The sequence below is a fragment of the Cydia strobilella genome, chromosome Z (assembly GCF_947568885.1).
Source record: "Cydia strobilella chromosome Z, ilCydStro3.1, whole genome shotgun sequence".
NCBI lineage: Eukaryota > Metazoa > Arthropoda > Insecta > Lepidoptera > Tortricidae > Cydia > Cydia strobilella.
In genome coordinates this window covers 33,911,954-33,927,845 of record NC_086068.1, presented here as the reverse complement: position 1 = coordinate 33,927,845, position 15,892 = coordinate 33,911,954, and the positions used below count along the sequence as shown (strand labels likewise).

The 15,892-nt window shown below is 36.8% G+C and overlaps 1 protein-coding gene across 4 annotated transcripts in view; it reads right to left on the bottom strand.

The window, feature by feature from the left end:
• Positions 1–96: 96 nt before the first annotated feature.
• LOC134754337 (E3 ubiquitin-protein ligase RNF13) overlaps positions 97–15,892 on the bottom strand; it is a 96,080-nt gene continuing 80,284 nt past the window's right edge. For all 4 annotated transcript variants that reach the window (XM_063690613.1, XM_063690612.1, XM_063690614.1 and 1 more), the window contains 3 exons: positions 13,376–13,459; positions 13,039–13,091; positions 97–9,086 (listed from right to left, as the gene is read on the bottom strand). In XM_063690613.1, the coding sequence (XP_063546683.1) occupies positions 8,801–9,086; positions 13,039–13,091; positions 13,376–13,459 (423 nt within the window). In that variant the 3' untranslated portion in view covers positions 97–8,800. The remainder of the gene's footprint in view (positions 9,087–13,038; positions 13,092–13,375; positions 13,460–15,892) is intronic.

The following is a 15,892-nucleotide window of genomic DNA, read 5'->3' as shown; positions in this document are numbered from 1 at the left end:
GTAGTGGTCCGCCCGCCGCGGCTGGTGGACTGGTGGTGGCATGGTCGGCACTGAATACTAGGAGGCTGCTAGCACATAAAAAATAAGACAAAATAATCGTGTCAAACCACTTTATTTCTTTGGTTATACCCTAAAAGTATTTAAGCTTATCATCCCAAGCCCCATCGTAATATTAAATATGCAAGGGACTCTTTAAAATAAAGGACATCACTGACTAAACAAAAATATTACATTAAAGAAACGTATTTCATATCACATGAGATAAGAAAACTGATTAAAAAGAGACAATCGTTTTTATGGAAAATAGGTTATAATGAATGTGTTTCATGAATTATTAATAAGTCTAAACTAAATTAATCTTCATAATTTCTTGATTACGCATCCAAAAAAAGAACCTAATCATTCAGGAATATATCAACCTGACGGCGAAAATATCCAACATCATCGATCAATCCATTCTGAGATATCATTACCTACGGATTTTACAAATCGTTATATCCGTATATCTCATACTCTTGTTGCACAATAGTATTTATAGTATTTCTTGAGGGTACTTTCAAGTAACAATTCAGACAAAAGTATCGTTATTTATGAAAAGGTCAAATATAAACTCAAATTTCAATTGCTTATCGTAAAAAAATTAAAAAAATCGTACTTTGAATGTAAAATGCTCTAGTGCAAACACTTATCATTTTCAGCACACCTTTTAGAACAACAATGACCCTCTTTCAGAGCATGAGAAATGAAAAAAAAAAAATTAGGTCAGTCAGTCTTTCTGTATAACGAATCTCGAACGACACGACATAAAATCACTACTAATTATTATTTTTTATCTTTATTCCCGTTACATTTCCAAATTCTATTATATATATTTGCGTAACACGTGTGTTTATTTTTACATCAATATTAGCTCACCCAAAACACTGCTCCTTTATTTAACAGCTACTTAGGTACCAAGGTTACTAATTAAATTGTATACAATTAATGTTAGTAAGTAATTAATTAATTATCTGTGTATTGGGCTTCAGCTGTTGAATAGTCAACTCGAAGGTACAACTTGGGCCGGAGCTTCCCGCGTCCTTGGTCCTTGGCTATAAAGCCCGTCACAAACGTAGCTACTAGCTATAATATATATTAATATATCAAAATATAATTATATTATTTATCATAGCAAGGCATCTTAAGATCTTCTTATAGGTATCACCTCTATATCTTGAAATTATTTATTACAAACCTCTGGAACTCGAAGATAATAATAAGACCGTACTTTATGCGTATGTTAATTACCTCTCTAATACGAATTTTCATTAATTTTACCTCGGTAACTCGAAACCTCTTTGACGAATAAGAACCTCTAAGCCCTCGAATCTATAAATACTAAAACTCGTTAACACGAATACTTTCACGTTTCCCTTCAGATGCGTGGTATATATATTGGAAACTCGCCAGCACGAGATATATATATATATATATATATATATATATATATATTGGTTATCGTAATATACCGAGCTATAATATATATTTATAGCAAGGTAGGTATCTTAAGATGCCTTGTTATATATTAATATACCAAATAATATAATATACTATAGCTGCGTGAGTGGACTCTGTCAACTTAGTTACGTAAAATATATCGTAATATGCCTGGCTATAAAGCTATATATAATATGTTGGTGTATTAATATACATTAAAGCTACCTACTGTCCGCGCGCCAATAGGGTATTTGACTGTATTTAAAATAAATTATTTTACCCCATGCAAGAAATAAAGCACCAGAAGATTAATACAGAATTGTAGATAGCAGTTATTTTTAGACATAATTTCTATTTTAAAACTCGTATATAATTTGATCGTAACGTCACATGCCAGTATTTCATATAAATTCCATGGTTGCAAATCGTTTTTTCCCTCACTAGCTCGGAAAGTTGTCTTTTATCCTTTAAAACAAAAAAACAAGCGGGGCATCCACTAGTGGGGAAAGTAATTTGACCTTGGGTGGAGCGTGTTTAAGTAGCTTGACAGATAACAAAACGTAAAACGCTCATAATAATGGTTCGTTCGATATCAATTATCATTAAACAAATGGTTTGAGAATCTAATAAAAAATACCAAATTTAGCTTTATTGAAATGATTTTAAGTCATAAACATTAAAATTCCATTAGAAACGTTTGTTTTTTAATAATGATGTTAAATATAATTCTGAACGCACAAGTTAGTCGATGCAATTTCAAAACGCATCATTGACATTTCATACGTCAGAAATGTCAACATTGTCAACAAAATTTTTACTTAAAAACTTCTCACGTAAAAATACAGAATTTCCAGTTTTTTGTTATAATATCGTAAAAAAATCAGTGATTCCAGCGATGAAGATGATCTAATGCCTGTGGATGTTGCACTTTCCTCGCTATAGTGAGGTGAAAAGTTTTGTGTTACACACGGGTGCAAATGTATTTTACTTCTCGTGTGTTGAAACACTCGCTACGCTGATCGCTTTTGCTTGCTCGTGTTTCAATTCCACACTCGCGGGTAAAATACAACTTTGCACCCTTGTATAACAAATAACTATTGACAGTTCGTAAAAAGAAACTGATTTGATTAGTAGTCAAATACCCTATCGAGGTCGAGGAAGTGGGGGGGGGGGGGGGGGGGGGGGTTGCGCCGCGCCCGTACGTACAAAATGACACAACTCTGTCATGATGCCCAACATTCCTCAGCCGTGCACGGAATTCGCGCGCGGACAGTACGTCTGTGACGGGATTGAGGTCTGAGGACCTACCGCGAAAAACGAAATGTCGTTATCTGCCTCTCTATCGTTCTTGCACATTCGAGCGATAGAGGCAGATAAAGAAATTTGCATTAACGTTTTCAGGGCCTCGGTATATGCATATACACGGAATACATCCCTATGTTCGGTATTGACGTGCGTCACTTTACGTGATCTATGTAGGACAGTTCTTTACACAGTTTACACTTTCAGTTCAAGGGGCCGATTATTGAATTTCGACTGCTCGATTTCGTGTATTTCGTTCAATATTATTTCCAGTAGAGTTACCTCGAGATAAGTCTGCAACGATTTTGATGGCACACGCAGTACAAGTGTTATTTTAAACATCAAACTTCTATGAAATTATGAATAACACTTGCACTGAGTGTGCTATCAAAATCGTTGCACTGATCTTGGTCTAACTCTAAATAGGCATTTAAATTCTACTTATTAGTAGCATAGAGTAACTTATACTAGAGCGGTACTGTCATAGTAAATTTTGTAACCCCAGTAAATTCACTGCCATCTGTCGTCACACTTTAAAACTAAAAATGAAGATTTATAAAAATACGATAAAATGTATTTAAATATGGATACATGATTTTTTTTTATTTGCATTAATTATTTTTATGATTTTGACCCATGTTCTTTCACTGATATGCGTTAAAATTGTTAAATGACAAACGAAACCGTCAACGCCATCTATACGACAGTAGGCCAAAGCTAGTAGCGCCCTCTGATCGAGAATAAAATTTTCTTGATTTTCGAGGCACGTTTTTTCCTTAGACTGTATCCATCTATTACGGAGTTATATCTATCTTTGTTAGTAGTATATATTATATTTAATTGAAAACGAGTGGTCAATACTTGTATAGCTTGTATTTCAAAAATAGCATTCATCGAGCGCTCGATGTACCCACAGCAAAGTCGGGGACCGTTTTTTAACGGGCTGTTCACTTATGAGGCATGTACCCACAGCAAAGTCGGTGACCGTTGTTTAACAGGCTGTCCACTTGAACGCAGGAGCCCAATGCGGTGGACAGACCAAATTCGCTCAGCCCTTGATGTAACGCTCCATGGTGCCCTACACTCGGCGACAGACAGAAAGAGGTGGCGGCAAATTGCCCAAGAGAAGCTGCTCCCTAGAAGTGACCACGACCCTCAGTGATGAGGAAACCGAAGGAGGAGGACCCACAGCAAAGTCGGGGACCGTTGTTTAACAGGCTGTCCACTTTCGCAGAATGCTATCGATTTAATACGTTTTCTGCTCAGTGGTGACATCATCGGTGCGGTTTCATATTTTCAATCCAGCTATGTTCTCATAGCTGTTAGTTACACTTGTCCGTATATACTTAATCAATAACGTAAACAGTGTCAACAGTAGATAAATAATAATTGTTCTAATAAAATTCCTTAGTGACAAAATGAGATGTTGTGTGAGCAGTGTGAGTTGTTAATAGATGGAGCCTAATAAATATATGGTTGTGACTACATAACATTTATTTCGCCAATATTTTTAAATATCTGGAACAGATACAGAAATTAGAATATACATTTGTGATTGGCCCATAATTGATCCGATTAGTACCAATTATTTTTTATGGCCTAAGTTTTTTTTGTATGCTCAAGGCAATTGAAGGTATCGATTTTCTATCGGTTGAACGTACATATACGAGGGTTGATCCGTATGCACCACGCCTGACCTCTTTGCTGTCACTTGGTTATTAAAACCTTTTTGCTGTAGGTTTATAGACATTTAGAGGTTATTAAAAAAAATAAAACATTTTTAAATGACGAACTATTATTGAGCTACAGCTTACTGTAATTGTTGTCGTGGTTTTTTTGTATGAAAATGGATTTTTCACCTCAGCAGCTCGAAGAAGCCTACTTTCGTCACTCCCTGGAGTGAGGAAAGTACGACTTTCCTCACTCCAGGGAGTGAAACAATGTAGCTTTTTAATTTAGTGAAGGCCATGAACTTCATACTTTTATTACATTTTTTTTATGGTATGGTACGGTACGGTACGGTACGGTCCGGTCCGGTCCGGTTCGGTCCGGTCCGGTCTCGTCTCGTATCGTATCGTACATATTATAATACTTTTTTTTCTGTTTATTCTGTGTAATTCGAAATACATTTTAACCTTTAATATGTTCTCACTACTGAGGTGAAAAATTATGTGTGCAACACGAGAGCAAAGTTATTTTACATCTCGTGTTTTTGAGTCCCTCGCTACGCTCAAGATTCTACCTTAGAATCACTCGCTTCGCTCGTGATTCAATTATAGAATCTTTCGCTTTCTCGGGACTCAAAATAAACACTCGCAAGAAAAACCAACTTTCCTCTCTTGTTGCACAAATAACTATTGTTGAGCAGAGGGCGGTAATAAAATATCTACAAAAAAATATTTTACACCAACTCAAATCCATCAAGATATTGTGGCAACTGTAGGGGAGTGTGCAGTATCCTATTACATAGTGAAACGTTGGTGTCGAGAGTTTAAGTGCGGAAGATCAAGTTGTGAAAACCAACATGGCGGTGGACCACCTGTAACGGTCACTCCAGACGAAAACATTAATAAAGTTCACGATATGGTTTTACAAAACCGGCGAATACGTATCAGGCAAATTGTTGAAGAGACTGGCTTGTCATATCATGTAGTGCAACAGATACTTACTAAAGAATTGGGTATGAACAAGATCAGTGCAAGAGTTTGAATGTGCTTATTGTATAATAATATTATTAGTTTACCTGTTTTTGTTTTTAATTTGTTTGTAGTTTTGCAGTGACTTTGTATATTTCATACTGTTATGCTGTACAACTATTTTTAAAATAAAATAAATAAATAAAATAAATAAGATGGGTGCCACGAATGTTGACCATTGATCAGAAAAGACATAGAGTATTGAATTGCTAGCGTCTGTTGGATATGTACCAAGCTAATAAAGATAATTTTCACCATAGATACGTAATCATGGACGAGTCTTGGGTACATCACTATGATCCCGAAACTAAAATTCAAAGTAAGCAGTGGAAACACAGTGGTTCTCCGCCACCACGTAAATTTAAAGTGGCATCGTCTGCAGGAAAGGTTATGCTGTCTGTATTCTGGGATGCTCAAGGAATAATCCTGGCTGACTATTTGAAAAAGGGAGATACTATTACAGGGGCCTATTATGCAAACTTAATTCTAAAATTGCGAGAGGCTATTAAAGAGAAACGCCGGGGCAAGTTGACAAGTGGCGTACTCTTCCACTAAGTCTTAGTGGAAGACAATGCTACCGTCCATACGTCCTGTGTCGCTAAGGCTGCCATACACCAAGCAGGCTTCGAATTGGTGGAGCACCCACCGTATTCGCCTGACTTGGCCCCCAGCGACTACAGGCTATTCCCAAAATTGAAGGAATTTTTACGTGGAAATTTTTTTTTGGACAATCAAGAGGTGATATCTGTTGTGGAGGAGTGGTTTTCAGAGGTCGGACATTTTTTTTTCAGGAGGCTATTGAAATGCTGGAGCACCGATGGAATAAGTGTATTAGTGTTGAGAGAGACTATGTAGAAAAATAAAAAATAAATCTTGAATGTAGTTTCATTGTAAGAGGGTTAGGGGTGGTGCATACGGATCAACCCTCGTAATACTAGTAATCGTATAACCACGAATACCGCAGGTCGTGCCGAGGTGGCCTTCCATTGAAAATTATAATTACACTGGTACACTATACTTAGGTCCTGGAATTAAATGAATTCAAAACAAAAGATAGTGTGCAACATCATTCAGCATATACATTTTATTTACCTATATACAAGTTGTCATTGTTTTGTATATGTAGTTGAATAGAAGTTTGCACTCCCTCGAAACAAGCTTTCACACAACTTATGCCTCATTCTTGATTAATTTAAATTATTGTTAGGAGGTTATACCATTTGTTCATTTTTTACATGACGCTGCGGCTCTTTTAGAGAATGCCAATTTTCCTTCTTTAATTGCTACAGGCGGCCTGAAACAACCTGCACTTATTTATAAAACCTTACGAGCCTGAATTAGTTGACATATGACAGATAAAGACAAACGATTCATAGTTAATTCAGGCTTATAATGCGTTTGTGAATAACGGCATTCGTGTTCACTTTGAAGGATAGCGACACGCGTCGGTTCCTGTTCTTGGGGGCCTAGCAGTTATTTATTTACTTTGAAGGCTAGCGACACGCGTCGGTTCCTGTTCCTGGGGGCCTAGCAGTTATTTATTTACTTTGAAGGCTAGAGACACGCGTCGGTTCCTGTTCCTGGGGGCCTGGCAGTTATTTATTTACTTTGAAGAATAGCGACACGCGTCGGCTCCTGTTCCTGGGGGCATAGCAGTTATTTATTTACTTTGAAGGATAGCGACACGCGTCGGTTCCTGGGGTCCTCTCAGTTTTATATCAACGATTGTTATCTTGGCTAGGCCCCATGTACTGATAAGTTTCGTGATTGACGAAAACACTAAAGTTTTATACCATTAAACGTTAAGCTGGTCAACTTTTGTCAAAACCTGCCCCGTTACCGTACTAGTGTTTATCGTGTGTACACAACGTGATATTTAACTGGTATTACGCTTGCCCTGCTACAAGGAAACCTCATTTTAAATTAAACATTATTAATCTAAGATAATTTAGAATGTGTCAAGTGGCTGAAATATTTTTTTCCAAAAGAGGGTTTACCAGTCAATTAGGATGGTTTGGCCTCTTGCTCGCGGCGTGGGCGTGGGCGTGGTGGGAGCCCGCGTTGAGCTACGTCTATGTTTTCGACTCGGACTATAGTATTTTTGTTGTATCAACGCCACCACTGGCGGACGGTTATATCATTGAGCAAATTCAATTCTGAGAATTTAAATTACGTCATACAACGAATTTAAATTAATACTAAGATGTCCTAATTATCTGCTATTTAAATCGTAGGAAATAGATGTACTTATGACAACAAATAAAGATAGGTCAATAATAATTTGATAGTACATAAGAAAGCTTAAAATTTAAATATGAGGAGAAATCAGGAATTGTCTTTAGGGATATCGGAAAGCAAACTAAATACCTATTTAAATATATATACATGATAACATTATTAAACCTGGGAGCCATGAACTGTCGTGCTGCCTTGAACGACATTTAAGGCCTAAAGAATTTTAATTGTCAATTTAACCAAGCTAAATATGACATACAGTTGTTAACTTGATTTAATCTCGATGAGTTTTCGACGTTCATATGTTAAAATAAGGATTTTATCTACACACATATCATAACCATACCATAAACTCTCTATGATGCCTTCAAAATCCATAAATAATGGCCAACATTAAGATAAACTGTTTATTTATTTATTTATTATTTTACAGGACCTTTATACTGTTGTACATATCAGCCCTATTTATAAACTGTTTTGTTACAGCAAATTTTGTATTTGTGAAAATGCTATTATTGCTAAATAATAACATCGATGTCGATCGACTGATTTGACCTCATTTGACCTTTATTTTTTAATATCAGTCGGGATGACGTTTTAATTGAAATGAAATGTCAATTGCATACAATTTTGACAAACCTCGCTTGTTAGTTGGTATCGAACGATATGGCAATCGACCCCCACTCTAGTTTGTCTCTGAATTAAAAAAAACTACGGATACGTGACATGCGTGAAAAAAGTTTTCTTTGCTGCCATTTAACGTGCAGTTTATCTTTTAATTAGTTTGTAAATAAAAAAATAAATTTGTTTTGTTGTTTCGTGTAATATGTGCGATAAAGATATTTCGGAGAAGCCACCTCATATCCGCGAATTCCGCCAGAGAACAACTATGCCCCAATGTCGGCTGTAATATGAGGTTAGTGATTATATCATAGAAAGTTTATAATATGTTTGTAGATAAAGCAGTGTACGTAACTGTACAAAATTAGGTCTTTCATTATGAAGCAGTTACATAAACTACTATATCTAATAAGATATGCACTATACAATACGATACTGTGCAATAGCACATAAGAGGTAAATTAAGCCATTCATAAATGAATATGTGAGGGCTGGTTTTGTGGAGCGGGCAGGGCCGCGACCCCGATTTCGCCGCGGCACTGTGTGTCGGTGTTGATGGAGTGTTCGGCGGCGAGCAGCATCGGCATCGGCGCCGGGGCGGCCGCGGGCGGCGCAGGCTCGGCGGGCGGGTCGGCGGGCGGATCGGCGGCGGCGGCACGTCGGCGGGTGCGGCGCGACCGGGACAGGTACCAGGTGCTTTGCCCGTCCGCAGGTGCCGATGGCCGAATCAGAGGCTCCGTGTCATCGTTTTCATCACTGAACAAAGTATTTCGTAAAAAAACTCTCGTGTATGTACTTTTATCTTTAACACGTAGGTATGTATGTAATTTTTCCCCAGTGTGCTGCGGAAATGTTCACCTTATTGTAGCAAAAATAGAACGGAGAGTTCTTCTTTATGGTCACACAAATCTAAAAAATCAAATAATTATTGTCCTGTTTTAGCCAACAGGAAGTTATATATTACTGTATTGTTTTTTACCTTTTAAAAATATGTACATATCCACTAAGAAAAATCAATGCAAACAGCCAATTATTATTATAGCCGAGTCTACACTGGTCTGCAGTCATTTCAAGCTATAGGATAGAGTGAGATAGGAAGATAAACCAACTTACATGTCTCGTTCTTACAAGACCCACTGTATAATCGTGCGAATACTGCTTAACAAAATCAGACTACATAACTTTTATATTTTTTTAAAGGATCTCAAGCGTGTACAATACAGCTTATAAAGCTTGAACACGCCAAAACGTGGGCACATAAAATTACAAATATGTCCTATGTTACCTAGTCCATTGCCATTGCCATTTTGGCATTGTCAGCATGTCTATCGTGATAATACCCCTTCGTCACAGTTATATGTGAGGACTGTGGTAAAATATTAATAATACTTAATTCGATTTGCCGATTGCATTGATTAAATGTGACGTCACACCAGGGGGGGAGGGGTTTGCCAAATGTGACCAATTGTGACAAGGAGGGGGGAGGGGTCAAAAAACCTCGAAATTCGTGTGACGTAATTAATGGATGAACCCTGAGTATCGATTTTGCCGGACGATGCGAAAAACCGACAAAGAAGACGAATCCACGAATTGCCATTCCTGCCGAGGCATATAAATGGTGCTTTTCTCTAAACATGCGAGGAAATAAGGTGAAATAATCGTTAATTAAGCATCAAGTATCACTCAAATCGAACCTTAAGGCGCTAGTCGCTACTGTTGGCCGTAAACTCTTACTTTCTAGAGTATATATCTGCTTAAAGGTTCAACAAAAAATTATGAAAAAAATATATATTAATCTACATTTTATGTACAACATTCCTAACGTTTGACCTTTTCCCTGTGACTTATAGTTTCTCCATAAAAGAAACATTACGACAGGCCGTTTTGCGACTAACTTTGTTTATATCTCCTAAACGGTTTATTCGATTAAAGTTATTTTTAAACGAAAATAAATGTTTTAACAGGCACTACTAATGCAACGTTTCATAATGTTAAAAAATAATATTTCTTTAAAGAAATCGAATATTATTCCACATTTCGTGCGTATGTAGCTCGAAAAAAGCGTGGCCGGCAGTCGTGTGCTAGCTTTGAGACGAGGAGGCTGTGTCGCTCGTCGCTCCGTGCCTTCCTTGTACTCTGTATGCTTGTGCAGAGCCCAAGTGCAATAAAATTGGAGTTATTGTGGCCAGACTAAATAACTGCAGAAAGTTGATTTGATTCTGACGAGCTTTCGCAGCCTATTATAATGAAAATAATGACAGTATTTCCACTTATGTTTGAGAAAGCTTAATTTGAAATATAAAAATAAAAGTTTTCTGACATGCGCGGACATATTGCCATTGTTACGTTTTGAATAAAGTTCGATTCCTAATAAAACAATAATTAATTGATTAATATAGGCTATTAATTTACGTTGTATATAGATATTTATTTATTCATTTTTAAGTTTATTTTTTTAATTGTGTTGGGAGATTGGGTAATCTCCAATTGATTGGTGGTGGTTGATGATGAAAACGAACAGTGACAAGTAAGAGTCAATTGATATTCTTTTATAAGCTAATCATAAATGAAAGTAGGCATAACCCAAATACAAACTATTTATAAATCATGACCCTTACAATTGATTAAGCCGTTTAGTAAAAAGACTAAAACGGCCTGTCGTATTTTTTTGGCGAAACCATGGAGACTGTATAAAGGAGCCAAATCTCTATGTATGAAAAGTGTCCATCAAAAAACAGTAATTAGGCGGCGCCAACATACACCGAAATACTACCAAAAACAACCTACGTAATTTGGTCGGGTTATTTGTTGCCTTAACAATTCCTCGCCAGTCTGCCTGTGACCACGAACGTAACGTCACGTTCGAAACGTCAGGCCATAAATAAACGTAAGTTTGTACGCGATTAAGTCCCGTATTAGTTTTAAATTATATCAGTCAAGTTTGACAGATTGACAGTTTTTGTCATTTTCAGTGAAAATTATCTTTTTGGGATATAATTTAGCAAACAAACCATGTTAATTTTCACTAAAAAAGACAAAAACTGTCAAACTGTCAATTTTGACAGTTTTGACAGATGTGTCAAACTACATTTTCCATCCCATGACTAATGTTGAAGGTCCTATCAAAATCGGACAAGCCGTTTCGATTTGGGATCCAAAACTGTCAAAAGGTCACAAACTGTCAATTTTGACAGATAGTATAAATCTACATTTAACAATGTCAGTGGGTGCTAAATTCTATCCCAAAAAGATAATTTTCAGTGAAAATGACAAAAACTGTCAATCTGTCAAATTTGACTGATATGTCAAACAACACTAAACAAAACATTAACTTCAATGGCCATTAACGTCTCAAAAATTTAATTCGAATTAACTTTAATGCCATTGGTGCGTAATGCAATTGGTTAATGGCGGATTGGCGGAACTAATGGTTAATGCAATTGATCAATGGTTAATTAAAATTAACAATTACGGCCAACACTGCTACATATAGCTAAAATAGTTCCGCTACCCAAGCTGTACGGTTACCCTGTACCTGTACCAAATGTAATGACGAAACATGTAAACAAGCGAGTATAATTTCTTTCTAGTATAAAATAATTCTTTTATAATACTGAGCTCGCACAGCCCGCCGCAGCGCGTAAAATACCTAAACTCGCTCAACGCCGAAATGTAATAGCGCTCTTAAGAGCTGACGGTCTTTCCACCGCGATAGAACCGGCCGACGATTTGTTTTATTAACAATATCATCTAAATTCTAAACTACCATCTGACAAAGTATAATGAAATGGGATGCGATTACTGAAAAGATTTTTTTTACATGTTCATGTGACCAGCTGACCTTCCACCGAGATACAACCGGCTGACGATTTTTTTATTCACATTAGCATCTAAACTATCATCTGACAAAGTATCATGCGGGAGGCGATGACAATTTTTTTTTTGCTTTTTTCGCTGGCTGCCATTCCTCAACCCACCAACGGAGCGGCAGGTGACGTCCACGGGGGTTCATCATACATAGCCGTTAACCATCGGAGTTATTGTGGCCAAAAAATAAAAAACTGCAGAGCGCTGATTTGGTTGTAGCGCGCTTGTAATATAAATTTCCCACGAATGATATTCCCACGTAATGTTTGAGAAAACTTCGAACTTCAAAAAATAATACTAGTTTAACACTAGTTTCCTAAATTTTATATGTAGGTAGACTAGGTAGTAGGTACTTAATTTTATAAGTTAACTATTAATGGCATTATTTATATTTATTTATTACGGATAAAAAATGACTATAAAATAAACACACTGTACGCCTCAATTTTACATACCAAGCTCTAGCTATAAGTTTTAATCAGTTATCCTCTTTAATTATTTTTTTAAAGTTAATGGCACAACTCATACTGTCATTCAGTGCCATTCAATATTCGTTCATTCAATTTAATTGTGCAATAAAGCTTGAACACGCCAAAACGTGAGCACACATTGTTGCTTATAATTTTTGTCACAGGTGGTTTATTGATACAAGAAATATTAGTATTTAATTTTATAACCCAAAACAGATTCGGAAAGAAAATTAAATGATTAAAAACGACTATCGTAACTATCATTCCAAAAACTTCTTATTGAACTGTATAGCGAATATAAACTGTATCACGGCCTCTGCAATAATGTTCTTATAATTACTTTCAGAAGTTCAATTAAAAGCAACACTTACTTTTCAACTTCAGCTCTCACTGTATTGTTTTCTTCGTCAGTCTGTCCTTCGTTCTAGAAAAAGAAAAACGATGGTTAAAGGTTAAAGAATTGAGTAATAACGCGTTGACTGCCGAACGAACTTTTTCGAGCTATAGTATGTGGTTCTTAAAAAGAAGAGTGTATAAGTTAAGTAAAGAGTTTGATTAAAGCGGGATAGGTATATGTTAGTTTGACACTGCGGTGGTACCTATTTATAAAAGCGGGATTCCGCCAGTGTGCGGAGCAAGCATTTTCGTACTGAATATGCTTGTGCGGCACTCTGGTGGAATCCCGCCTTGAAGGAAGTGACGAGTCACCTGTGGCTGCGAGCGGCGCGCGCGGGTCACGAAGCGCGCGGCGCGCACGAACGGGTTCTCGCGCTGCGGCTCAAACGTGCCGCCCTGGAACCACAAATTATATTATAATAGTACATTACTACAGAGGCCGGGAAGTAAGGGGTTGCCGGCCGAACGTAGTGAGGCCGGATAGTTATGAGGCCGACAACCCCTTTTCACGCCGATGTATGTATAGTTCTTTTCTCAAACATGCAATGAAATAAATAAAGAAATCTCCACGAAATCAAAGTTTTAATTCTAAAGAAACTAAAAGTAAACTAGGCAAAAAATATAACTACCACCTGTACCTATCTTTATCACACGTGTCGTATATTTTACACATGTAGTTAATCAATTTATTACAACAAATGTTCAAAGGTATATTTATGTATCTTTGATTTTTCGCCTTGCATCCTTCTGACTGTAGTTTTAGCCACATAACTACGCTTACATCGTTTTTTATGTTGATATTATGCTTCACATACATCGTTGGTTTAAACATGGAGTATAATTAACAGGTATTCATTTAATATTTTCGTCGGAACTCATATTAAATAACACAATAAACAACGCACAATAAATCCAATAAAATAGAATTACAGATACACAATGAAAAATGTTCAACTTTACCTCCAAAACGATTAAAAAACACCAACGCATGTTTGAGTAGACATTTTTACCGCTAATATTTAAATGAAATATAGTTTGTCAAAGGACTGTCTCATTTCAAACATAGACAGAGATAATCATACTATCTTTGTCTTACACTGGTACTAGCACCCAAAAGAAAAGGATGAGTATAGTTTTTTTGTTCTTATTTACTGACAAACTGGTTTGACCAACTATATTTTAAATCTGTATTTGTAGGTAAATTTGCAATTCAATATTATTGGAATTTGTTAATAATGTTTTATTTATATATTTTTTGTAAATTGGATACAAATAAAACTGCAAAATATATTAATTATCGTTTATTGTTTTTTTTAAGGGGTATTGGCAGAATGTCATTCCGAACCATAAGCAAATATTGGTTATAGTTTTTTTTTTGGCTGAATGCCATGATGCTGTGTCACAAATATATGTGAAATGGAAATTAAAAAAGAGCCACTTCTCGGCCTAGGCCTGCAACTTTGTATGAAATTTCATTACAGGCCCCTCGTCTAGCCGTGCCGGAGTCGTGATAGTTCCCAGCCTAATATAAAAAACGTAATATCAATATTACATAGCATGTTTGAGAAAATATATGTACATACTAAAGTTTAATATAAATATGACTATTTAACTTGAAACGAGTGGAGTGCAAGAGATTTCTTATACATATACATATGCATAAATAGTATCTAATGCAGTAAAACAAATACTTGTGCACAACACGTATAATTTGATAAGTACTTCCGAAAGTCACTAAAAAAATGTACACTTGGAATTTAAAAAAATAATGTAACCAAAACAAATTGTTTTTCTGACAGTCCGCTTTCCGCACTGGCGTGAACTGGTGTACGAGCGAAAGATAATGGCGTATAAATTTAGCTGTAGAAGAAAAGAAATGGATTAATGAGATGGAGATTATGGACGATAATGGCTGTTTCAACGGGTGATAGGTACCTAAATTTATTGCCGAATATTAGTTTCGCCTGACAATTAGGGGAATTAGAATTTTAAAAGACAATGCCTTAAATAAATGCGGAATACGGATAACAGCGGCTTTACAGAATTAAAAGAAATATTGCACAAAAAAAATAACAATGAACCGGGAAAAATAATAACAATTAAACGGGAACCGATTCCAATACGTTAAAAAAATATTCAAACTCCGTAGACGATGACAATTTGTTCGGCCAACCGAAGCTGTACCGTGACCTATCGAACCGCGCTGTATGCGGGCTCGTGTCCTCCGTGGGTCTGCTAGTTCCTTTCCAAAGCAAACGTTTGGCTAACCAACGCTATCGAACCACGCAGTATGCGGGCTCGTCTCCTCCGTGGGTCTGATACCTGACCGCTGACTGATGGGGTCGACGACCATCCACTGCCGACTGCACGTCGGCGGCTGCGCCCTGTCGTTGATACGACCACCACGCACCACCGGAGCACTGCTCCACGGTGGCCTTAAAAAGGTCCTGTTGCAGGCAACTGTGGCCAACAGGGCCGCGGAACGACGGGAAGTAAAGCGCACTCGAAGTTGTTATTAGCAACCTCAGAAGAAAACGTTCCTCATCAAGCTTAAAAGGTTAACTTTGACGAAAAAACCAGGAAAAAATCTAATTTATCACAAACAGATCTTTACACGTCAATCCCAAAATCCATCTGAAGTATCACGAAGAAAACAAATTTCTCTTTCCGAATCAGAATTGAAATTCAAAATCCAACGCAATTGTAACCTGCCAATCTCGAAAATATCATCGTCCAAAAAAGGTTCCATGTGTTTCTTTAAACCGCCATCTAACCGTAATTGCGTGAATCAATTTACACTATACGACACGACTAAACAAACAAGCAAAC